The sequence below is a fragment of the Desmodus rotundus genome, chromosome 9 (genome assembly GCF_022682495.2).
Source record: "Desmodus rotundus isolate HL8 chromosome 9, HLdesRot8A.1, whole genome shotgun sequence".
Classification (NCBI taxonomy): domain Eukaryota; kingdom Metazoa; phylum Chordata; class Mammalia; order Chiroptera; family Phyllostomidae; genus Desmodus; species Desmodus rotundus.
Window position 1 is genome coordinate 83,757,231 of NC_071395.1, and position 22,497 is coordinate 83,779,727.

At 58.4% G+C, this 22,497-nt stretch overlaps 1 protein-coding gene across 1 annotated transcript in view; it reads left to right on the top strand.

The window, feature by feature from the left end:
* The window catches only part of SDK2 (sidekick cell adhesion molecule 2), a 244,242-nt gene that overhangs the window by 208,441 nt on the left and 13,304 nt on the right, over window positions 1-22,497 (top strand). The window contains exons 35-44 of the mRNA XM_045182412.2: window positions 184-285; window positions 398-513; window positions 4,772-4,958; window positions 7,489-7,626; window positions 9,911-10,072; window positions 12,501-12,626; window positions 16,475-16,639; window positions 17,929-18,069; window positions 18,337-18,475; window positions 20,632-20,758. Of these exons, the coding sequence (XP_045038347.2) occupies window positions 184-285; window positions 398-513; window positions 4,772-4,958; window positions 7,489-7,626; window positions 9,911-10,072; window positions 12,501-12,626; window positions 16,475-16,639; window positions 17,929-18,069; window positions 18,337-18,475; window positions 20,632-20,758 (1,403 nt within the window). The remainder of the gene's footprint in view (window positions 1-183; window positions 286-397; window positions 514-4,771; window positions 4,959-7,488; window positions 7,627-9,910; window positions 10,073-12,500; window positions 12,627-16,474; window positions 16,640-17,928; window positions 18,070-18,336; window positions 18,476-20,631; window positions 20,759-22,497) is intronic.

Genomic DNA, 22,497 nt, shown 5'->3' on the forward strand with positions numbered 1-22,497 from the left:
CAGCAGCAGCCACCCCTCCTCTTGCCTGTTCTTTCCTGAACCTTCACGTGGGGACTAGAATCTCGGTGGTGCATCATCCCAGCCGCCCCCCACCCCAGCCTCCATCCTCCACGCTGGCTGTGCCCCCTGCGGGACTGTGACCTCTGTGTGTTTCCCCCCTCCCCCACTCTCGCCCACCCACAGACCTGAACAAGCACCGGCGCTATGAGATCCGGATGACTGTGTACAACGCCGTGGGCGAGGGGCCCTTGAGCCCCCCGCAGGAGGTCTTTGTTGGGGAGGCAGGTGAGCCCTGCCTGCCCTGTGACCCCAGCACGCCTTTCCCAGCCTGCCGCAGCCCCTGCCCCCCCCTACAGTCCACTGGCACCGCACACTCACCACCCCTCACACCCTCCAGTGCCCACGACAGCACCCCGCAACGTGGCCATCCACAGCCCCACGGCCACACAGCTGGACGTGACATGGGAGCCACCCCCACTGGAGAGCCAGAATGGAGACATCCAGGGCTACAAGGTACGGGGTGCCAAAAAGAGGGTCCAGGGGTCCAAGGGCCAGGTTGGGGGTTGGGAGTGACCCACGGAGGCAGTAGGAGAGGTCCCCAAGTCCACCCCTGCTCCCTTGGCTGTTTGTACACAGTCCCCAGAACCACTGTGAAGCTGGCACCAAAGCACAACCACCTGTGCCACATCCTGAGGGCAGGCTGAGCTGGGACGCAGGAACTCGGCCCGTGCCTCACTTCCGTCACCTCCTGGTGCCCAGCCCCACCCCAGCCCACCAGCTCCCAAAGCCAACATCAGACCCTGCAGAGTGGCTATTTGGCCAACCCTAATTTCACTGATGCTAATTGGATGGCCAGTTAGCAAAGGACCTCTGTCTAAGACTTGGAAATCTGTGTTTAAAAATCATTTCTCGATTTGCAACGATGTCACAGGTTACGACAGGATTCGGTTCGTCTCTAACGGTCACAGAGCCCGTTAGCAGTCCTTCGTCCTCGTGAACGCCCAGTAAAGCTGGTAGATTGTGCATGTTTGTGCCCACTGCATAGATGGGAAAGCGGAGACCCAGTTTAGGTGGCCCGGCCAGGGCACAGAAATAGCAGGTGGCAGAGAGTCAGACTTCAGGAGTGCCGGCCGTCAAGGGGTGGAGAGGAAATGCTGAGCACACAGCCACCGGAAGAGCCGGTAAAAGTAATTATAATCCTGGGTGTCTTTGGATGGGGCCTTTGGGACACACGGCCTCAGCCACACTTGGAGCCTGCCTCCTGGTCCAGTGTCCTGCTGGTTGTCTGTTATCACAGAGAGTGGCCCAGGGCAGAGGCAGCTGGGCAGGGTCAGGGCCACATCATGGTCACCTGGCTCAGCCATCGATGCACAGGCAGAAACTGAGTCTCGGCCAAGGTGCAGGGCCCCCGCCCGTCACGCACTGGTTAATGCCAGCGGCCCTGGTTTAAGACAGAATACGGAATAGGTGTATCTTTCCATCTGGGGCGAAGGAGGCAGGAGAGAGGAGGAAAGACGTCTTTCCAAGGAAGCTCTAAGTATAGCTGACACGCTTGGAGTCCTTGCCCAGGAATGCCAGCTGGGAAAACTAAATATCACGTCCCGAGCACATGCCTCCCATGGGAGGGAGCGGCAGCCGGGCCGAGCCGGCAAAGTGTGGCAGCCAGCAGGCAGCTGAGGTGTGGAAGTCTCCAGTTAATGTGCAGGCTCCATAGATCCCACCCCCACCAGACGTCTGGGAGCTCTGGGCGCCCTCGCAGCCAGGGACCTTACCTGGGGAAAGGGAGTGTCCACCTCCCCGCCATGGATGTCACCCCTCCTGTACCACTTATGACGTGACAGTGTCACATGGCAGTGAGCACAGCTGAAATGAACTGCACTTGGGTCAGACTGAGCGGTGACGTGCGTACAGGCAGGCACGTCCCTGCAGCTACTGTCTTTCCATGACGCATGTTTATCGAGCAGTTACTTTGTGCCCGGAGGTGTTCTCGGTCAACATGAGCGTGAACTGTAAGGGAAGGAGACCAGGGACGCACAGAATAAACAGCAGCCTCAGGCGGTGGGGAATGAAGCAGGCTAAGGGGACAGAGACCCAGGCAGAGGTTTGAAAGTTTAAGTAGGGTCATTAGGGACGGACTTGATGAGAAGCTGACACCGGAGCAAAAAAGCAGGAGCACAGGCGTGAGTCGTGGATCTGGAAGAAGAGCATTCCTGAAAGAGGGAAGCGAAGAGCAAAGGTCCCGGGGTCAGCGGGGTTTGGCGTGTACCCAGAGCCCTGTGCCTCAGTCGGGGCAACGTGATGGGAGGTGGGTCTGAGCGGTGACTGGGGCCACGTGGTCGCTGAATGAAATGACAGCCTAGGAGGGTTTGGGGAAGAAGGAGGGATGTGGATGCCTCGGGTGTTGAAAGGGCTGTGCTGGCCGCGGTGCAGAGTGGTCTGACATGGCGGAAGCACGTGGAGGCAGGGTGGTGGCCAAGGCCGGGTGGTGGCATGGTGACAGGGTTTGCTGTCCAGTTCCATCTGAAGGGCAGAGCAGGTAAAACTTGCTGGCCAAGTGAATGCAGAGTGCAAGGGAAGGAGAAGCAACAGGCTTGCCAAGCAGTTGGGTGATGGAGCTTGCAGATACGGTGCAGGAAAAGGCAGAAGGTGGTGGAAGGAGGAGGCTTTAGGGGTCAGCCGGAGTCAGTTCCAGGCATCTGTCGGACCTCCCAGGGAGACACCATGGCTGGCTGGGTGTCTGGGGTTCAAGAGTGGGTCTAACCTAGAGCTGTGAACTGTGGAGTCCTCCACACATAGGTGTTGCTGAAAGCCCAGACATTAGATATGATACAGAGAGAGCACAAGAAGTCTGAAAACTGAGCCTTGGGATCAAAAATAAGTTAGTGAAGTGTCCAAGCCCACATGAAGAACATGCCTCCTGGAGGCGGGTGGAGTCAGATGTGCCAACAACTACTGGGAGAGCTCAAGCAAGATGAAATCTAGGAAGCAAATATTCAGGGATTGTCAGACTACAAGCCGTGGGCCAAATCTGGCCCTCCACTTGTTTCTGTAAATAAAGCTTTATCGGAACACAGCCACACTCATTTGTTTACAAATTACCCTTGGCTTCCCGAGTCCCCAGCGCGGAGTTGAAGAGTTGCGGCAGAGATGTGTGGCCTGCGAAGCCTCAAATAGGTATCACCTGGCCTTTTACAGAAAGAATGTGCTGAGTTCAGGATTACTGCTGCAGTTTCTCAGTGAAGGGTCCTCCGCTAAGAGAGGCCGCTTGCAGTCCCACCCCCACCCCCGTCTCTGGAGCCGACTCAGAGTAGGCTCCACCCACTCCAAGTAGGCTCCACCCACTCCACCGCCACCCGCAAAGTGCTTCCGGTCCCAGCCACAAGAGTTTCCGTGTTGGTCATCCGTGGTCAGATGCAAGCCTCGTCCTGCCTGGCTGAGCACCAGCGTTTCACCTTTCCCTCCTCCAAGAAATGCTTTCTCCTCTCCGCTTCCCTCACTGGCTGTTCCTCACTCTCCTGGGCTGTCCCAACCCCTCTCCCCAACTGCTCAACACCGAGGCCCCAGGAACCGCTCCGTGTCCCTTTCTCTGCGGTGCTTCTCTTCGTGTGCCCTCGCCCATCTCTGTGCTGACGACTCCCAGACGACAGCCTTCGCCTGGACCTTCTGTGTACCCCAAATTCAGCAGGAACTCGGCCTACTGTTGTATGCCCATTACTACCTCAACGCTCACTCATCTACCCACATCAGAAGGGTCTGTAAAAAACGGGGGGAAGTAGGAAAGTGAAAAAAGCAAGGATTTCAGAGTCACATGGTGTCCTCACCACGGTTCACACGTGCCAGGCAGGGACTCTTCTATTAGCTCTCGCCCACTTTTACTACCTTCCTCCTGACAAACTAAGCAATTAAGCCCGTAGCAAGCAGGAACCTCTTCTGCCAGCAGGTGGCGACAGATGCCCACTAATCCTCCACGCCAAGCAGCGTTGTTTCAATAGCTTTCCGGTCAGCCTGGGGTCAAAGTGAAGAATCTCTGAACTTGGCTGACCACAGGGTATTAACTACCCCTTCCCCCGCCCCCCGCCAAACATGAATTAATTAATTTCACTCTTTTACTCCTTATGATCTTTGCTCCTCACCTTGGTCCTGGGAGTAGGTGTCCTAACCCCACGTACAGACAGCAAAACTGGCTCAGGGAAGTCACGGGCCAGGTCACAGCCTTGGTAAATGGTGCACAGAGAGAGGTTCGGCCCCGGGCCGGCCAGCCTCTGCAACTGGCTTTGCAAACTGTCAGGTGCCAGTGAGTCACCAGGAGACTTGTCCACGTGGAGATGTGCCTGACACCCTGCATCCCTAACCCGCCCCCAGGTGATACAACCCACTGGTCCCTGCACCCCACTCTTTCTTGGGGCGGGCTCTCCTCTGCCCTTACCTCCCATTGCAGGTTCCTACAGAGCCGAATCACCTATTTCCCCCGTGACTCCATTTTGAGGGCTGGTATGCCAGTGCCGTGCTCAAGCCTGCCAGCATTCAGCGGGTCTGTGCCCTCGTGCAGTTGGTTCACAGTCCAGCAGAGACGGGAGTATTAGAAAAGGAAGGTTCTGGAGGGGGTCCTAAAACAGCTCTTAAATGCCTGTACACTCTCCTGGGTCACTCACACACCTACCGTCCAGTGTGTGGATGGTTTGAACGCAGGTGTTTCTGAGACCCTGGGGCAGGTGGGGACAGGAGGAAAGCTGTTGTCCACCCCCTCTCTCCCCGTCACCTATGTCTGCAGATTTATTTCTGGGAGGCTGAGCGGCGGAACCTCACCGAACGGGTGAAGACGCTTTTCCTGGCTGAGAACGGAGTGAAGCTCAAGAACCTGACCGGCTACACCACCTACATGGTCAGCGTGGCAGCCTTCAATGCCGCGGGGGAAGGGCCTCGCAGCACCCCCACCCGGGGCCAGACCCAGCAAGCAGGTGGGGGAGAGTGGCTGAGGGGGAGGGGGAGCCAGCCTGGGGAGCTGAGGCGGGACCACCTGGCCCTGGCCTCTGGGCTCTTGTGGGGAGTGGAGGCCCCACCTGCTGAACATCTGGGCTGTCCTGTGGGATGCCCTCCAGCGTGCAAGAGCACAGCCCCAAAAGGGGGCCAAACGTGATGCTCAGAAGAGAAGCTGTCTCCATACAGCCTTGGGAAGAGCCCTCCACCCCACCCCCACCCCGTCTTGCCCCTGCCGCCCACCTTGCCGATGGCCAGTGCACACCCAGCCAACCCACCTCTGCTCCCTGCCTGTTCCCCAGCATGTGCTAGGTGCTGGGACCACACAGTGAAGGAGACGGCAAGAGCCCCCCCCCCCGCCCCCTCGGGGAAGGAGACAGATCACAAACAAGCTTAGAGGGGCATTAACCTCTGGTGGCTCTGTCAGTGATCCAAGGACAGAGGCAGAGAGTGGACAGATGGCTTTGTTTGCTTGTTTGTCTGTTTTTATCCTCACCCAAGGATGTGCTTATTGATTTTAGAGAGAGGGGAAGGGAGGGAGAAAGAGAGGAGAGAAACATTAATAAGAGAGAGAAACATCCACTGGGACTGAACTCGAAACCTAGGCATGTGCCCGGACTGGGAATTGAACCCTCGACCTTTCGGTTTACAGAATGACACCCAACCAACTGAGCTACACCGGCCAGGGCTGGACAGATGGCTTGGGATAGGTTTGCCTGCAGAGGCGTCTCTGAGGGGTGACATCTGAGCTGACATTCGAGTGAGGAGAAGAGGCCAGCCCTGGGAAGTTCTGGAGGAGGGTGTTCCGGGCTGAGGGAACAGCAGGTGCAAAGGTCTGGAGGCTGGCGGAGGTTAGAGGGACAGAGAGAAAGCCAGGTGGTTGGCAAGAAAACGGGAGTCACATTCTCGAGGGTCTGGGGGTCTTGGAAGGAAGTCAGGATTATCTAAGTGTGGCGACAGCCATTGGCAGGTTTAAGCAGTTGGGCGACAGGGTCTGGTTTGTGTTCTCTAAAGATCGCTCCAGCTGCTGTGCAACAGACAGATGGGGGGAGAGGGGCGGCAGGGGGCCAGTAGGAGGCTGGGTGGCAGGCCAGGGCAGAGGAGAGGAGGACACTGAGGATCCTGCTGCCCACACGTGCAGCGCCTGCCCTCTAGGTAGGGTCCAAAGTCACTTTTCAGACAGTATTTCGCTTGATCCTTCTGGAAGCCCCAGGGGTGGGCAGGGCAGGTGGCGCCCCTATATCACTATGAGCAATGGTGGCCTGGGGAGTGATGCACCCCAGGGTCCCCCAGCTGGACATGGGGAGCAGAGGCTTGAGCCCAGATATCTGAGCTTGTCCTAAGCTATCATCAGCCCCCTCCTTTGCCCGTCATGGGGCTCTGTCCTCGTGGATTCGAATACAAGCCTTTCATCCTGACCCCCCTTAAGTATCTTTTCCAACCTGCTGCCTCCTGTCCTGTAAATTTCCTTATCTCGTAAAGAGACATCAAGGCCCGTGGAGTCAGTTCCTAAGCATTGTTCTCTTTGGGGACAAGCCCTGGCTCCAGGAAAACTCTTCCCCTCCACTGGCTCCCAAGGGTCTGTCTGTCTGCCTGTCTGTCCTGACCATTCTCTGTCGGTGTCATCAGCCGGATGTGAGCCCCTGGCAGCCTGGAAGCTTCTGTCACTGTAACAGCAGGACACAGTGTTCTGTCCCACGATCCTCTAGCCGAGTGGAGGCAGGAAAGGCCCCCTGAGCTCGCCTTCCTTCTTCAAAGACTGCTCCCTGACGCTGCCTGTCCCGGAGCTGGACGCAGCAGGGCCGGGTTAGCTCCGGCTCTGTGGGGGTGGCCCCGCCAAGAATAGCCTGGCCATCCCGCCAGAGCCAGCTCAGGATGCTGCCCAGTTGACGCTTCCTTCCCGTCCTCTCTGTCCTCCCCTGAAGAACCCCCACCCCCAAGGTTTTGGATTCTCAGTCCAAAAAAGCGTCTCTTCCAGAGGGTCTGACTGTCCCTGGCTCAGGCTGCTTCTTGACAGTGTGGTCTCTGGGTGACGAGCCTTGAGCCCTGGGGATGAGAGACACTGCAGCTCTGGCACCTTCTTGTTCAGTGCCCACTGATGCTCTGAGGCCCAGACACCCCCTGTCTCCTCCCCCACCCCTGGGAAGCTGAAAGAGAAGCCCCACAAAGCTAGGACATGGCCGGGCCCTGCAGACACCCTGGGGTGGGACACAGGCTTGTCCTGGGCCCTTAGCCAGGGCTGGGGGCCCCTCAGCAGGAGGAAACGAGTTCTCCAACTTGAGGGAAAAGAACACTTGACTCGGATGTTGGAAAGTGAGTGTTAATGACACAGGGGGAGGAAAGGCAGTCCAGTGACCCTGGCAGCCCCTCCTGCTTGGAGCCCCTGCTCTCCTGGTCTTCCGGGGCCCAGAGCCCCCCACCCCTGCGGGTTCCCTGGACCTGCGCAGGGCTTTGCATATCCAGGGAAGGAGGAAACGAAAACCCTGTGCTGTCTTCCCTCCACACCTGCAGCCCCCAGTGCTCCCAGCTCGGTCAAGTTCAGCGAGCTGACCACAACCTCGGTGAACGTGTCCTGGGAGGCCCCGCAGTTCCCCAACGGCGTCCTGGAGGGCTACCGGCTGGTGTATGAGCCCTGCACCCCCGTGGACGGTGAGTGGGGGCCCCAGCACGGCTCTTTAAACACCCCTTGCAGGGGCTCTCTCAGGCGGGCTCCCCTCCACCGCCACTGTAGTCCGTGTGGCCAGTGTCTCCCAGCTTACAAATGGGAAATGGAAGCCGGACCTGTGGGGGGGACGGGTTCCAAGGTGAAACAACAGGTTGGGGGCAAAGCTGAAGAGCAGCCCAGGTGTCCTAATCCCAGGAGAGAATTTTCAAATCTGTTCTTCCCTGTCTGTTGGTGGCTGTCAGGGGACAGGAAGAGAAGCCTGTGAGAGGTAGAGCACCCTGAGCTGGATGGGTCTCTTTGGGGCCCATGAAGATGGGGATCCCCTGACAGTCCTGGCCTAGGCATGCCCCGCCCCCAGACTTAGGTCTCAGCCTCACTCTGGGTTCGGCTGTCTTTGCCTTTCATGGAGTCAGGAGCCCCGTTAAGAATCTGATAAAAGACTGGAGCCTGTTCCCTCTACAAGCCTCAGATCACAAACCCCACGCTGCAGTTTGCCGCCCTCCAGCCCTGAGCCCCATCCGTCTGAGCCCCATCCATCCTCGGAGTGCCCCCTGGCCAGACCCCACCCCATTCCCTGCACCCCAGAAATCAGGGCTATTTACTTTGAGAGGCAGGAAAAAGACAGGGGTGCAGACGCCTGCCTCCAGTCCCAGAGCCCAGCACAGCCTTAGGTGTGTGGCTGGCCTACCAGGTGGCGCCTTGGTGGCCAGAGGTGACTACCTCTGAGCTCACTCCTCCTGGGCAGCGAAGCCTGGCCAGAACAAGGGGAGGAGCCATGAGAAGGCTGCAGGGCCCAGCAGTTCTGGGTCAGCCGAGGGGACAATGGCCCTCAGTCTTCTTCACTGCCACCTGTGTGCCAACAGCTTCCTGCTCCGCAAAGTAGTGCTGTGTGCCAGGACAGCAACAGGGAGCCAGCCCCAGGATATGTGGCCAGGTGCAGGGCTGGGAAAGGGGCCGTTTCTCCAGGGCAGGAAGGAGAGGACAGAGGTCATGGGGAGGAAACACAGGAGGACGGAACAAGCACTCACCTGTCACAGTGGCCGCCACCTGGCCTGCCCCGGGGGCTCCCACACCCTGAGAGGTATGAGCGCCATGCCCTTGGTTCCTCGTCCAGCAGGGTCCAGATCCCATGGCTGATTCCACACCCTCACATACTCCTGTCTGCCCCGAGACGGCCATGCCAATAGGACCTTTGAGCCCCGTGTGCAGCCAGACGATGACCCGTCTGGCCGCACGGCATCTGCACTTGCTTCATGCTTCCACCCCAGGTGCAGGTCAGCAGGCCTGGTGGGAATCCAGGACCCCTTTCCTGGAGGGAACACCAAGGCCCAGTTGAAGAGGGGTTTGCTCAGCAATGTCAAGGAGCATGTAGGTACCCAGAGCTGCTCTTCCAGGGCCTGGGATGTGTTCCCACGTTGCCCCAAAGGTCATTTCATTCCTGCGGGAAGCACCTCTTAAACACCCCTTTGTTTATTCAACAAGTAGCTTGGGTACCTACCACGTGCCAGGTGCTCTGCTGTTCTATTTAACCTCATAACATCTGGCCTAAGATGCTCTTGATACCCTCAACAAAGTGAAGCCAGAGTAGAGGACATGCCACAGACCCCTGGGGCCAGTGCAGGTCAGAGCACAACCCCCTGGAGGTAGGCCAGTCCCCCAGTGGTGGCGGACATGCCGGTCCTGGCCCTCGGGGAGGGCTGGCACATGGGGGGATTTGGGCCTGTGCAACACAGAGTACAAACTGTCACCTCCTGGAAACCATGCAGGCTTCCCCTCCAGTTGCCACAGTTTGGGGTGCAGTTGACAGAGGGGAGCTGAGGTTGTCCCCGCCATAGGGGTTGAAGCTGTCCTCACCTGGCTGCAGGTGCGCCCCCTCCAACCCCAGGCTGTGCTGTCTTCACAGAAGCACTTCCTGAAAGGTAATCCATAGAAGTGTGGTGGGGGAACAAAGACGGGGTATAAGATGTGTCTGCTGTACAGTAGTCAAGTTAAGCAGGATGGTGAGGTTTTTCCCCCTCCAGATGCAGAAGGACCCTGTGCTTATTTAACAGACAGTCTGCAGCTTTTCTCAAGCAGACTGGGCCGTGGAGACCTCTGTGCTAAGAACAGCCCATAGGACTGTGGTCTGAGAAACCGTCTGGGAGACACTGCATGTGGCCAAGGGTGCCAGCCCTGCCTCCCGCCATGGGGCTTTGGCCCCCTCGCCCAGGGCACCCGCCTGCCCCACAGTCCCCACATGTTCTGCCTCCCACACCCCCGTCCCCACAGGAGTCAGCAAGATCGTGACAGTGGACGTGAAGGGGAACAGCCCTCTGTGGCTAAAGGTCAAGGACCTAGCAGAGGGCATGACCTACAGGTTCCGCATCAGAGCCAAGACCTTCACCTACGGGCCTGAGATCGAAGCCAACGTCACCACGGGCCCAGGCGAAGGTAGGGGAGCATCAGGCCCACATGGGAGCTGCACCCTCCACTCGCAGCATTCCGCCCCCAACGTGGGGAGAGGTGTCCAGAGCTGGGCTGGGACAAGCAAGATGGGGTCCCTGGCGGAGCCCGTGGGCTAGGAGGCCAGCAGACACAGAGCCCACACACAGGAGAGTACGGGGCGGGGCCTGAGGCAGGAGGGGAGGGGTGGGTATGGATGGAGGTGTGGGAGAAGGTGGCTGGGCTGTGGAAGGTCACCCGTGGCATCACATGTTTCTCAGGTGACACTTACGTCAGAACCACTGGGGTTCTTTTGACACATGCAGGTTCCTGGGCCCCAGGGATTCAGGATCTCTGAGCGTCCACCCTGGGGATGCACGTTTGAACAAGAGCTGAGTGTGACTCTTTGGTACACCCTGTGAGAGCCATGGTGGGGGAGGGGAGGGAGGCACGAAGATGGCTCTGGCAAGGCTAGAGGCAGAGGCACCTGCCGGCTGCCTCCTTCCTGGACAGGCAGGGTTGGGGGTGGGGGACAGGAGCAAGGCAACAGAGCATGGGGCCTGAGGCGGGGGGAGGGGCTAGGGAGAGGAGCACTAGGGACCAGAGAGGAAAGAGTGGCTTGGTTTGGGTTTTGTGACACCTCTTGAGGTCATCCTTGAGCTGGGGAGGTTTTTCAGGGCTCCCACAGTGTTTGAGGAATAGGTCTCCAAAGTCCCTGTCACCCATACAGGATATCCCCTCCTGAACACAAAAGCCACCCTCTTCCCAGGCCACTCTGCTTCCTCCCTTCCTGAGAAAGGACACACACAGCCCATCCCAAACTTTCCCTAAAATCCCTCTCCTGCCCTCCTCCCTGCCCCACCAACCAGGTGTGGTCCGGGCCCCCTTTAACCCAGGCCTGGCTTCGTCTGAGCTGGGCCTGGAGAGGTGGCCTTCCCTCACCTCTCATGAGGGGTTTGCCCTCCGTGCTGGTTCGGGCTGGTCGAATTTCACTCTCTTTCTGGGCACGTTCTACCCCCAGCCCCTGCCCTGCAGAGGTTGTCTGGCTCCTGGGCTCCACTGGCACAAAGCCCACAGGGCTGTGGGAAGAGCTCACCCCGGAGCCTGCTCTGCCTGCACCTGCCCCCAGCCCCTCCCCTGCGCCTCTCACCTGAGCTGGCTTTCCTGGGAAACAAAAGCAGGAAGAGCACTGTCAGGGCCAAGCAGTGGCATGGGGACAGGAGAGGGCCATCTGGAGGACATGCTGTTCTAACCTGACACCTGAAGTGTCCCATGCCAGGGCAGGAAGTTCAAAAGAGGTGGGGGGCCCTTCCATGGAAGAACCAATCTGCACCCTGCAGGTGTGAGTGAGGAGGGGTCCGAAGGGGGAGGATAAGCAGTCCCCATGTTCCCCTCCCCAGGCCAAGCTATGGCTGCACACAGGACGCTGTGGTCCAGGAGGAGACAACAGCTCCTTCTCTCAGCCCTGAGTGCTGTCCTGTGCAGGAGAGAACACGGGGTGCTGAAGCTCCCACCCCACCTTTCACATCTCCCTGGGGCTGCGTCCCACACCCAAGCCCTCAGCTGTCTTTGCCTGTGCCATAGGCAGGACACACGTTAAGGAAGGAAGGAAGCAAGGCCCTCCGAGGCCAGGGTCAGGACTGACCATGGGGCGGGCGGTGGGCTGCCAAGCTCTGTCAGAGTCCCTGGCCTCTGGTCCAGCCTGCCAGCTCCTGTGCCCAGAGACCTTCCATCCGATGCTGGATTGTCAGCACCTTTCCCACCAGGCATCCACAGGGGCCACCGCCCTGGCTCGGCCAGCCAGTCACTCTTACTTACTCCCTGTAAGCAGCAGAGGCCCAGGACGTCCTACGGCCCCAGGCCTCCTCCCTCCTCACCTTACAGCAAAGCAGCCATGGTTGGAGGGTTTCAGGCCGGAGGTAGGGGGACATTGCCATTATAGACCAGGAAAGGAGATGTCAGGGGGTTCTTTAGCCCCCCAAAAGCAACCTCCTCTGATCATGGACCTACTCTGCCATCGTCACACCCACCTTCACTGCCCCCCATCAAGCCTTGCATTCCAAAAAGCCTTTACAGATGGGGAAACTGAGGCCCTGGGGGGCTATGTGAATTGATCAGTCACCCATCTAATGGTTCTGGGTTAGAACTAGAAAGCCAGGTTTCCTGAATCTGCTGCAGGGACCTGTCTGACGTCACCCAGAGACTTTCTACTGCCCAAGAACTTGGAATTCGGGGGTGTAGGTGACTCAGAGGAGCATGTCCTCTCAGAGGAGAGGCCGGGTCTGAGATGCACTCCTAGGGCCTCGGCACTCTCAGGGTTTCCAGAGACTCTGGCAGGGGTGGTTTTGGGGCCCAGCCTCCCTGCTGGAGCACTGGGGGACAGGCCCGGTGCACGTCCGGCTGTGTACACCCCTTGCCCACTGCGTGCTGTTCACAGGAGCCCCGGGACCGCCTGGAGTGCCCATCATCGTGCGGTACAGCTCCGCCATCGCCATCCACTGGTCCAGTGGAGATCCCGGCAAAGGGCCTGTCACCCGCTACGTCATCGAGGCCAGGCCTTCAGGTACACCTGCCCTGGACTGGGCTGCTGTCCCCGTGGAGCGGGAGTCCATGTCTCACCTCCTCCCTCCTTCCTGAGTAACCTCCACTGGGTGCGCCTCTGTCTGTTGTCACCTGAGACGGCACTTGTGCCTCTCCAGGTGAGGCTAGAGGTGTGAGTGGGAAACAGGCCACCTCCAGCTAAGGTGCACCCTTCGTTAAGGGACACCCGAGGTCCCTAGGGAACTGCACTCAGTGCCCGTGAGGACCAGGCAGGTGGAGGATCATTCAGGAAGCCAGAAGAGCGAAGGGTTAATCGCCTGTGTCCTCCACACAACCCCACTGACCAATGCCCTGTAAGGAGGCCAGCTGTCCCCCAGAGACCTCGGCCGCCTCTTTAAGGCCTGTCTCTGCCATCACAACTGTCTTGGCAGTCCCTGCCATCGGACCAAGCTCTCCTGTCAAGCCTGAAATCGAATCACAAGAACTTCCAAAGCCATCAGGAGATGAGTGGCTGATTAGTCGCTCCAGGGGGCTGCACTGCACGCTCCTGTTTCACAGTCGCCGCTGACGCCTGCTTCTCCTGGCTCCCCTTACGCACGGGAGCCCTCGGCCACTGCCAGCTCCCGCCGTTGCTAGGCTTCCGAGTTAATCAGAAGTGCCAGAGTCAGCAAAGGCTGGAGGCTTGTCCTTGGTCTTCCATGGACCTGTGATTAGGCAACTGAAGTTGAGACGTTATTTAAACAAAGATTTCGCTGCCTAGCACGAGCCGCAAACAGTAGTCATAACAGGGAGTAGTCAGGCATGGCGGTAGCTAATACTTCTAACAGGGGACATGGAAACATCCCAGTGACAAATTGTTCATTCCTGGCAGTAGCTGAGAGCTGGTCATCTCAATAGCACGTAGTTCATTTCAGTGGTTCCAGGAAGCAGCTGCCACCCCATCTTTGCCATAATCTTAAGCTAATGATTATGGTCACCAATAGCTAATACACATGGCGGCTCAGATGCAGCATGTAGCCGGAGGGTGTGCATGCAGTTGGCTCTCTCCCCACTCCAGATGGTCCCTCCCCAGCCGTCCAGTGCCAGCTGGGTGCAGAGTTGGCCAGGAGACCGCTGCATGCTTCTAACCTGGGCCTGAGCCCTTTTTTTCCACCCAAGTTGGCCAGCCAGGGTATCAGGCTGTGGGATGTTGGCTCCAGACTGGAGTCTGGCCATGTTGACTTTCCACTGTTCCCTGGGAGGCCCAGCATGGGACCTAGTGTTCTGGGTTTGGGGACCGTGAGTTAGTCCACACAGGTGGGATCAAGGACTGAGCACAAGAAGAGAGACCAAGGTAAGGTCCCCTGAAGGATTGGGACTCAGAGCAGTGGCAGAGGGCTGGTGACGGGGATGGCAGGTGGTGAGGAAAGGACGGAGGGCCCAGGGAATGCCTTGCCTCTCTCCACGACTCCTAGTATGGGTGGTCACCTTCCCACCTCCACACCCCTGGTGGTGTGTGACCTCACCCTCTGGCATCTTCAGGATGTGCTTTTGTGCTGGGCAGACCCAACTAAACTCACCCGCTTTCTATGAACCATGGGCAGCCAGGCCAAGGAGACACGCACTTAAGGTTTTCGGGCCCACAGCACTCACCCTGCTGATCAGCTGACTCCCAGGGCTAGAGGCCAAAGCCACACAGCATGACATTCCAGCAGCTTCTGGTCTGGCCCAGGCGCCCTAGCCCTACCCTTTGTTTCTGTGTGGGGCAAACCGAGGTAGCTCAGACAGCAGGCAGGAGACCCCAGCTTCTGGGAGACAGCAAGGTCCTGGACCAGCCCATCCAGCAAGCACTGATTCAGCTGCTGATGGCTCTGGGTGACCGGAGGGTGTTCAGTGCCAGGAGGAACCGGATAGCTCTGGGCTGAAACCCCAGCTCTGCCACTTACAGCTGGGTGGCCGTGGGAAGATGAGTTTATCTCTCCAAGCCTCGGTTTCCCCATCCATAATGTGGGTACAGTTCCTCCTTCCTGCTGTTGCTGTGAGCATGAAGAGTAAGGCCCTTCGAGCCACAACGCTTGATGAGGAATGAGTGTCCCTGTGGTGTGGTTGTCACCACATCATCATCCCTGTGACTGTCACGAACGAGAGAATTCAGAGTCCTGGGAGGAAAATGGGTTTGCACCCCAACACTTGGATTTTGAGGTACGCAGTACTGAAATTGAGGCACATAATGCTGTGAAGAGGTGCGGAAGAGAGATTTGCATTCATTCATTCCACATTTAGAAGATGCCTGGGCCAAGTGTGGGGCTATGCAGACAACCTGGGCGTGATCCCTGCCCTGGAGGAATTTCCCAGCCTAGCAGGGGTGAGAGGGAGAGACATTAGACAAAAGATGGGATGCGCAGGAGACCGGAGGCACCCAAAACCAAATAAAGATGGCGGAAGGTGCGTCCAAGTCTCGGGACGGCAGCCTTTGGCCTCAACCTCAGAGAGCAGACAGGTCCCCACAGCCGCCTTTGCATTGGAGAATCTGGGTGGGAAGGGCGGGAAGACAGCCTCAGGGGGTCCCACCCCACTCTTGGTCCCAAATTCCAAAATGCTGATGGAGGGTGTGGCACCTCCGCTAGAGTTCTTGACCGGGGTGGATCTGCAGAAAAGCGAGGTGTGGAGAACAACCCAAAACCATCTGCCCCACAGAAGGGCCGAGCTGGAGCCAGGGAGCCTGCGGGTCTGAAAGGCAGCTCTTCCCAGAAGGAGCTTGGAAGCAGCCGAGGAAGAAGGGTGCCCGGGGAGGGCAAGGCTGGAGGCCCAGAAGGGGCGTGCTGGTGGGGTGGGTCCAGGGCAGTCGCAGCCACTGGTCCCTGGGTGACCTGGGTGACCTCCCTGGAGCAGGTCACGGAATGAAGGACCTGGGAGCTCAGCCCACCAAGGTCCTTCTAAGACCTCGGGACCCCTGGTCCACGTGAGAAGGGAACCTGGCCAGGGCCCAGGTGGCTTGACATGTCGGTTCCCAAGTAAGCCCTACACCAGCGCAAGCAAGAGGGCTCACCCACTTTGCCAGGGCCAAGCCAGCCCCACGGACCCCACGCAGAGTAGCTGGCCAGGGCCCCTCCCAGTCTCTGCACGGTGCCCTGGCAAATGCTTGCCTCATCTCTAGGCTAAAAAGTTTAGACAATGGAGGCTGGGAGGGCCTGAAAGGGAAGTCAGGAGCTCAAAAGTTGGGATGGTTGGGGACCACAAGGGTGGAGTACAGACAGGGGTCCCTCTGGCCCTCTCTGGTCCCTGTTTCTCCTCATATCCCTGCCCCCAGGCACGGAGGGAGCGAAGGACCTCAAATCCAGCTCCTTGACCAAACGCTTATGGGCAACCCCAATCCCTTTTTCAACTGTAAAAAAAGAAGAGTCCTCTTTTTCGTCCGATGCCACCCCTCTGTGTGTTTTGAATAGGAACGGGGATTAGGAACAGAGGACCTGGTTTAGTACAGGGGGTGGGGGGCACAGGCGGTGCGGTAAAATCCTCCATGGCCACTTCAAGTCATGCTGCCCAGGGCTTTTTAACGCTATGGAAGGTGGCGTGTGTAGAATCCGGCCCATGAGGGCTCCAGAGGTGAGCCTGTCTGTCTGGATGTGCTATTGGTTGCTTGTTACAGTATTTTCTGTGTAGTATACATTTATAATGCTTTGTAGACATTTTAACAAAAAGAATAAAAGGGTCAGGTGCTACGAATGGCATCATTTTAAAAAAATCCCTCCTGAGGACCTCCTAAGTGCCACATGCTGGCCTTCAGTGTTGATAGGGCAGAGCAGACAGGCCCAACTCTCAGAGCAGCAGGCAGGCAGAAGGGGGCCTCCCCCTCACAGGGTGCCTCACCCCATCCCTGCGCTCTTACAGATGAGGGGCTGTGGGACATCCTCATCAAAGACATCCCCAAGGAGGTGACCTCCTACACGTTCAGCATGGACATCCTGAAGCCGGGCGTGAGCTACGACTTCCGGGTGATCGCAGTCAACGACTACGGCTTCGGCACCCCCAGCAGCCCTTCCCAGTCTGTGCCAGGTACTGGCCTGTGGGGTGAGGGGTGGGGGACGCCCTCCGAAGAGTCTGGGTGGTGAGGAAGGAGGAGGGGCAGCAGAGGCCCAGAAGCACTGAGGTGGGGACGGAAACGCACTCTGCTCTCAATACTCCAAAGCAGTGAGCCCGGGGCCAGGCCCTGAGTCAGCTTTCCACTGTGGAAGAAGCTGGGGATGTGGCTCTTTCAGGTTCCCTTTCAAGGACTCCAGAAGCCCTGGGCAGGGGGCCCAGTGGACTTGTGCACAAATCAGTGGGCCCAACGTGAGAGCTTCCATGAGCTCATCACCCAGGAGATTCAAGGGTGCCAGGCCATAAACTCTGTGTTTCCATAGAAACCACCCCCAAATGGACAGAGTCAGCAGCCAGTGGAGCACAGTGTCCAGGTGGGGTGGCCTGCCATCCACCCTTTTGTCCTCACCACGTTCTTCCCATCCAGCATGTCTCAGAGCTCACAAAGGACTCTAATCTCGAAACCCCTGACCTTACATCTAACCACGAACCACTTTTAGTCCCGGGGCCTCTTCCCTCAATGCAGGAATATAACTCAGAATTTCTACTCACCAGAGGAGTTTCAAACACCCAGCTGCCTCCCTCCTCCCACACACTTTCGCCCTTGTCCAGATGGACAGGACCGAATCGTGGGAAATAAACACTTGAGGACAGAAATAGAAGCCAGCCCCTCATCAGGGTGGATGAGGCGGCCTGGTGCAGAAAGCGTAGTACTGGGGACTGGGGAGGAAGGGAGCCCCACCTGGAGAGACATTTGAAAGACCCGCTCATGTCCACCTTCCCAACAACCCCGCTTTCTGCTACCAGAAAAAGATTCTGTCTGGCAGAGCAGGGACACACCCTGCCAGGCCCACCACAGGCCAGAGAATCACCTTCCCAATGCAAAGTTGGGTCTGCCCATCAAGGTAGGCTGTGGGTGGCAATGGGGAAAAAGGAAAAACAGCAAGCACACCACCCCTCCCCCACTCCATCCTGGGTCTTTGGCAGACATCACTAATCAATCCTGGCACTCTTTCCATGTGAGTCCAGAAGCAACCACAGAACTCTTCTCAAAACAGCCCTGCAGGGCACTCCATTCATTGGTCAGAGCTGGCACTAAAAATGATTGTCCCTCCCAACATTGTCTTGGGTTCCACCTGTTCAGAGAGTACAGACCCCTGCCTACACATACACTGAGGGCAGGAGGTAGGGTCCCCGCTGGAGCTGGAGGTTGGGAGGCAGGAGGGACTGAGCACCCTGGCCCTGACACCCACTCTGCGTTCCAGCCCAGAAAGCCAGCCCGTTCTACGAGGAGTGGTGGTTCCTGGTGGTCATCGCCCTGGTGGGCCTCATCTTCATCCTGCTCCTGGTCTTCGTGCTCATCATCCGGGGCCAGAGCAAGAAGTACGCCAAGAAGACAGACTCGGGTGAGCCGGCACCCAGCCCTGCTGGCTGGGCTGGACTTCCCCGTGGCTGCCTCCCTTTCAGCAGGGGCGGTGGGGGGTGGGGGGGTGTCTCTCTCTCTCCTGGAAGTGCCCAGGCTTCCTACACAATCTCCACCTCCAATTCTGGTTTCAGCTCTAACAAGAGAAACCAGGCAACCCAGCCAGGTGGGGAGAAGGGGGGAGGGGAGACCACCCAGTCTGAAGGAACAGAGTGAGTGATCAATGTTGATCTGCCCCCGTACCCTCCAGGGAACAATGCCAAGTCTGGTGCCCTGGGCCACGGGGAGATGATGAGCTTGGATGAAAGCAGTTTTCCTGCCCTGGAACTCAACAACCGACGACTCTCTGTCAAGAACTCCTTCTGCCGAAAGAACGGCCTGTACACCAGGTAGCGGGCTCCCTGCATGGGGTACCAGGGGATGGAGGCCTGAGGGCCAGCAGGGCCCAGGTTTGGGAGGGCCACAGAGCAGGCTGTGCCCACTCGGCCTTGCCCTGTCCTGGAAACCACTTTCCACCCCAATGAGTGGGAACGGTCAACAGAAAGACACAGCAGGGCCTGGGCAGCACAACCAAGGGCCAGGAGCCACAGCCTGGGGGAGGGCACACTGGGGAGAAAGTCACAAGGAGCTGGGTACCAAGGGTTTCTGCCAATGACAAGGGACAAATACACTGCACAAGTTTGCAAACCAACCCACTGCTATTGGAAGCCAGCTGTTCCTAGGAATAGCCTGAAGCCATGACATTCACTTGCCCCAAAGGGGAGATGGACCTCGAAAGAGTAGGCTGGGCAGACACACCTGAGTGAGAGGGGCCAGGGGCTCCCTATGGTTGCTTCTGCCCTACCTGTCCTCCTCCCAGTTCTGGAAAGAGGGCTGTCTGAGTATAGCCCCCTGAGTCCTCTCTCATACCTGCTATAGTGGTAGAACAGTTTTCTCCCACCTCCCCGCCCCCCACCCCAAGTCTACACTCTCAGCTTCGTCCTCAAAGGGCAGCATCTAACCTTAGCAAGGACGAGGCAGGTGGCAGGCTCTCTCCTCCTGACTTCACTCCAACCCCAAGCCCTCCTAGCCCACTCCCTGTGGCCGGCCACCCCGCCCATTTGCAGAGGCAGTGGCAGCTCATAAAACTTCTCTGTCTGGTCTCGGAGGGAAGAGGCGATGTGTGTGTTCTTCGGGAGGATGGGGGGCCAACTGTCACCCTCTGCCAAAGCCAGCTTTCCAAAGAAAGGGACATTTGAGGCCGCGGTGGTAGGCCCAGCATGGCCACCGCAGTCTCGCCAGGCTGGCTCCAGGGCCCTGCCACATGGAACAAGGGGGTGTTTCACCAAAGGCCTGGCCTCGCCTGCCTCTCACGCCCACAGTGTATGCGCACCGCGGCCCCTGAGTGACCCTACGCCACCGGGCATACACAGAAATCCTGTTTGCACCAAAGGAGCCCCCGGCTCCGGGCCCGACCCAGCCACAGTGACGCCGCCAGACCCCCACTCACCTGCATGTCACCACGACAATGTTAGCCGGGCAGCCCATGCTCTCCGCTCTCTGCGTCATCTATTCGCTGTCTTGTCTACATGAAGCTGCGGCCAGTACTGCTATTATTTTATTTTCCGTGTAAAGATGCGCTTTGTCAATTGGAATGTAATCAGTGCAGATACAGTACGGGAAGTCGGGGGTGAGAGGGTGGGGGCTGCTGGTGACAGATTCCCAGGTCAAGGGACTCCTCTCAGAGCAGCGTTTCTGCAGCGAACGTCTCTGGCCCCTGCGCGGATGGCTGGGGTTCAGAGCCTCAGTTCCAGACAACCTTCCTGGAGCAGGCGGGGCTGGTGTTGGGGCGCCAGGCCCTAGGCAGTACCTCCCTTACCCCCATCCTGAGGGCAGAGTCGTGGAGGACCCCAGCCCTGCCCACTCTCCAGGCTCTAGGCTGCTCCCCACCCCCATGGCAGGTGGAGTGCCCAGGTGCCCTACCTTGGGTGTTAGTTCTGTCGACTCAGAGCCAGGCTCTAAGCCACCAGGAAGGGCGTGACTTAGCCCGGGAACCACTTCTGGTCTCTGAGTAGATCAGCAGGAGGGAAGCAGTGCTTTTCCTTTCTCTCCTAACCCCTGTGCCAACTCTCTAAAGCTCACCTTGGGAGTTTAAGGATCTCATGGGGAGTTGGTCTGCAGTGCAGTCTCCGGGCCTCACCTGAGGAAGCAGTTCCTGAGGACCCAGTGGGGCCCAGGATGCTTTGTAACATTCACTGCCAGATGGTCCTAATGCCGGAGGGCTTGGAACCACAAGTGGGGAATCTAGGTGCCTCCCCCACCCACCATTTCCCTGGAGCTGATTCTGGAGGTCAATCCGGCGCCTTCGGCACCCCGAGCCTTCCCCATCCCAACAGAGTCCCTAGCCCATGGTCTACCTTCCAAGGCACAGCCTAGGAAGAGCAGACACAGTAGGGGAAGGGATCCAGGGCCTTTGTGCCTCCAGGCCTCAGTGTGGCCTCCCCGACGAGAGGAGGCAGGTGGCTCTGAGTGCCGCTGCCTCTCAGCCTCACCCCACTCTCCCTAGGTCTCCTCCCCGGCCCAGCCCAGGCAGCCTGCACTACTCCGACGAGGATGTCACCAAGTACAATGACCTCATCCAGGCGGAGAGCAGCAGCCTGACCGAGAAGCCCTCAGAAGTCTCTGACTCTCAGGTAAAGAGTGAGAGGGCCAGGCGCCCTGACGGGATGTGGAGCAGCCCCTTTCCAGAGCATTGGCCTGCACAGAGGCCCAGCCCTGGGGGCCCATCTCACGGACTCCCTTCCCTCCTTCCCTTTGTGGGCCATAGAGACTGACAGGCCCCAGGAAACTACCCAGAGGTCCTACGTGCGTCAGCTGCCACCTGCCGTGCTGTGCTCAGAGTTTGTACCCAGGGCCCATGGGTCCCTGAACCTTGATTGTCTAAGATACCCAGGACCATGGTCGTTACCCTCTCATGGGGTGAGGAGTCACCCACATACTCGGTCATTCAGTGGCTCCAGCCTGCGAGGATCCTGAAGGCGAGGGGAGGGAGGCTGACACAGCAGCCTGTCCTGCCGGAGCTGGAGAACCAAGACTAAGCTGGTCAGGGTCAGAATGAGCACCAGAAATGAAAGCCGGATGCCCTGGGGCCCCAAGGATGGGAAGCAGGAAAGTCTGGTAAGGCATTAGAGCTTTGGAGGCCCAGATCTGAGTTCGAATTCTGACTCTGCTGCCAGTGAACTGGGGCGTCCTGGGTGTGGTAGAAAAGCCTCTCTGAGCCTCAGTTTCTCCATCTGTAGAAGGGGCAGGGGTAACAACAGGCTCTCATGGGGCTGAGATCAGGTGCAGAGAAGCTTAGCACAGGGCCTGGCACATGGCAACTGGTGAATAAATGTCAGCTCCCATATTAAGAAGGAGACAGTACCTCTGGGAGACCCAGAGCTTTAGAGAAGCTGCCATTAGGTGGGCCACTCGGGGACACTCTGTCCCAGGCCAAGGGGAGAAGAGGCAGAGTGCATTCCAATGAAGGGATGTGACAGCCTCCCACCCCAGCCCTCTGGGCCATGGCCAAGCCTGGTAGTTGCCGAGGAAGGGCCAAGAAAGGCCACTGTGTCCCACGCCCTGGACCTTTTCTGCCCGGTCCTGGGAGAGAACAAGAAGGAAGAGATGCCAGCAGGGAGCAGGGCTGTGGGCTGTGTAGGAGGTGCCAGCAAGCCTGGGATCCGGTTGTGGGCCCCGTGGACCGAGGGCCTCTCGCCCACTGCTGTTTTGTTCAGTCCAGGGTCACTGCTGGGCTGGGCAGAGCCAGGAAGGCTGGAGCTCACACCCCAGCTCAGCTGGCAGGAACAGAGACCCCCAGCTTAGCCTGGCTTACTCAGGGACTCATGTGATTCAGGTCTCGGCATCTTGTTATGAGTACTTAACTCCTTGCAGCCATGTGGTACAGGGACTTACAACGCCATGCTTCCCTGAAGCAGGATGTTTTGTCTTTCTCCACAAAGAGACTGATAAGCATTTAGATTCTACGCACTCAAGGTAAAATTCAAAACGATAAACTTGCTATGCCCATGGGGCTACAGCAGAGGACTCCCTAAGCCACGCTCCTATCTACAGAGAGCAAGGCAGTGGGCAGCCAAGGGACTCGCCCTGTTGCTCTTAGCCAGCCTCCTGTGACCTTCTTCAGAGGGCATTGTTAACCCCCGGGGGCTGAGCGCCGACCCTTCAGGGACCAAGCCCTCTGAGTGCAGGAGGCACTTTCCGATGTCTCCAGAGCTTTCTCAGCCATCGCTGCGTGGGTCTGGAGGACCCTCACAGGGGAGACAAAGCTGGTCCCTGAGGCCATGCCAGACCCCCCAGCCATCCCCAAGGCCATCCTTCTTTATAAGCCCCCCTAGAGTGGCAGATACTTGGGATCCTCTGCTTAGCCATGGGC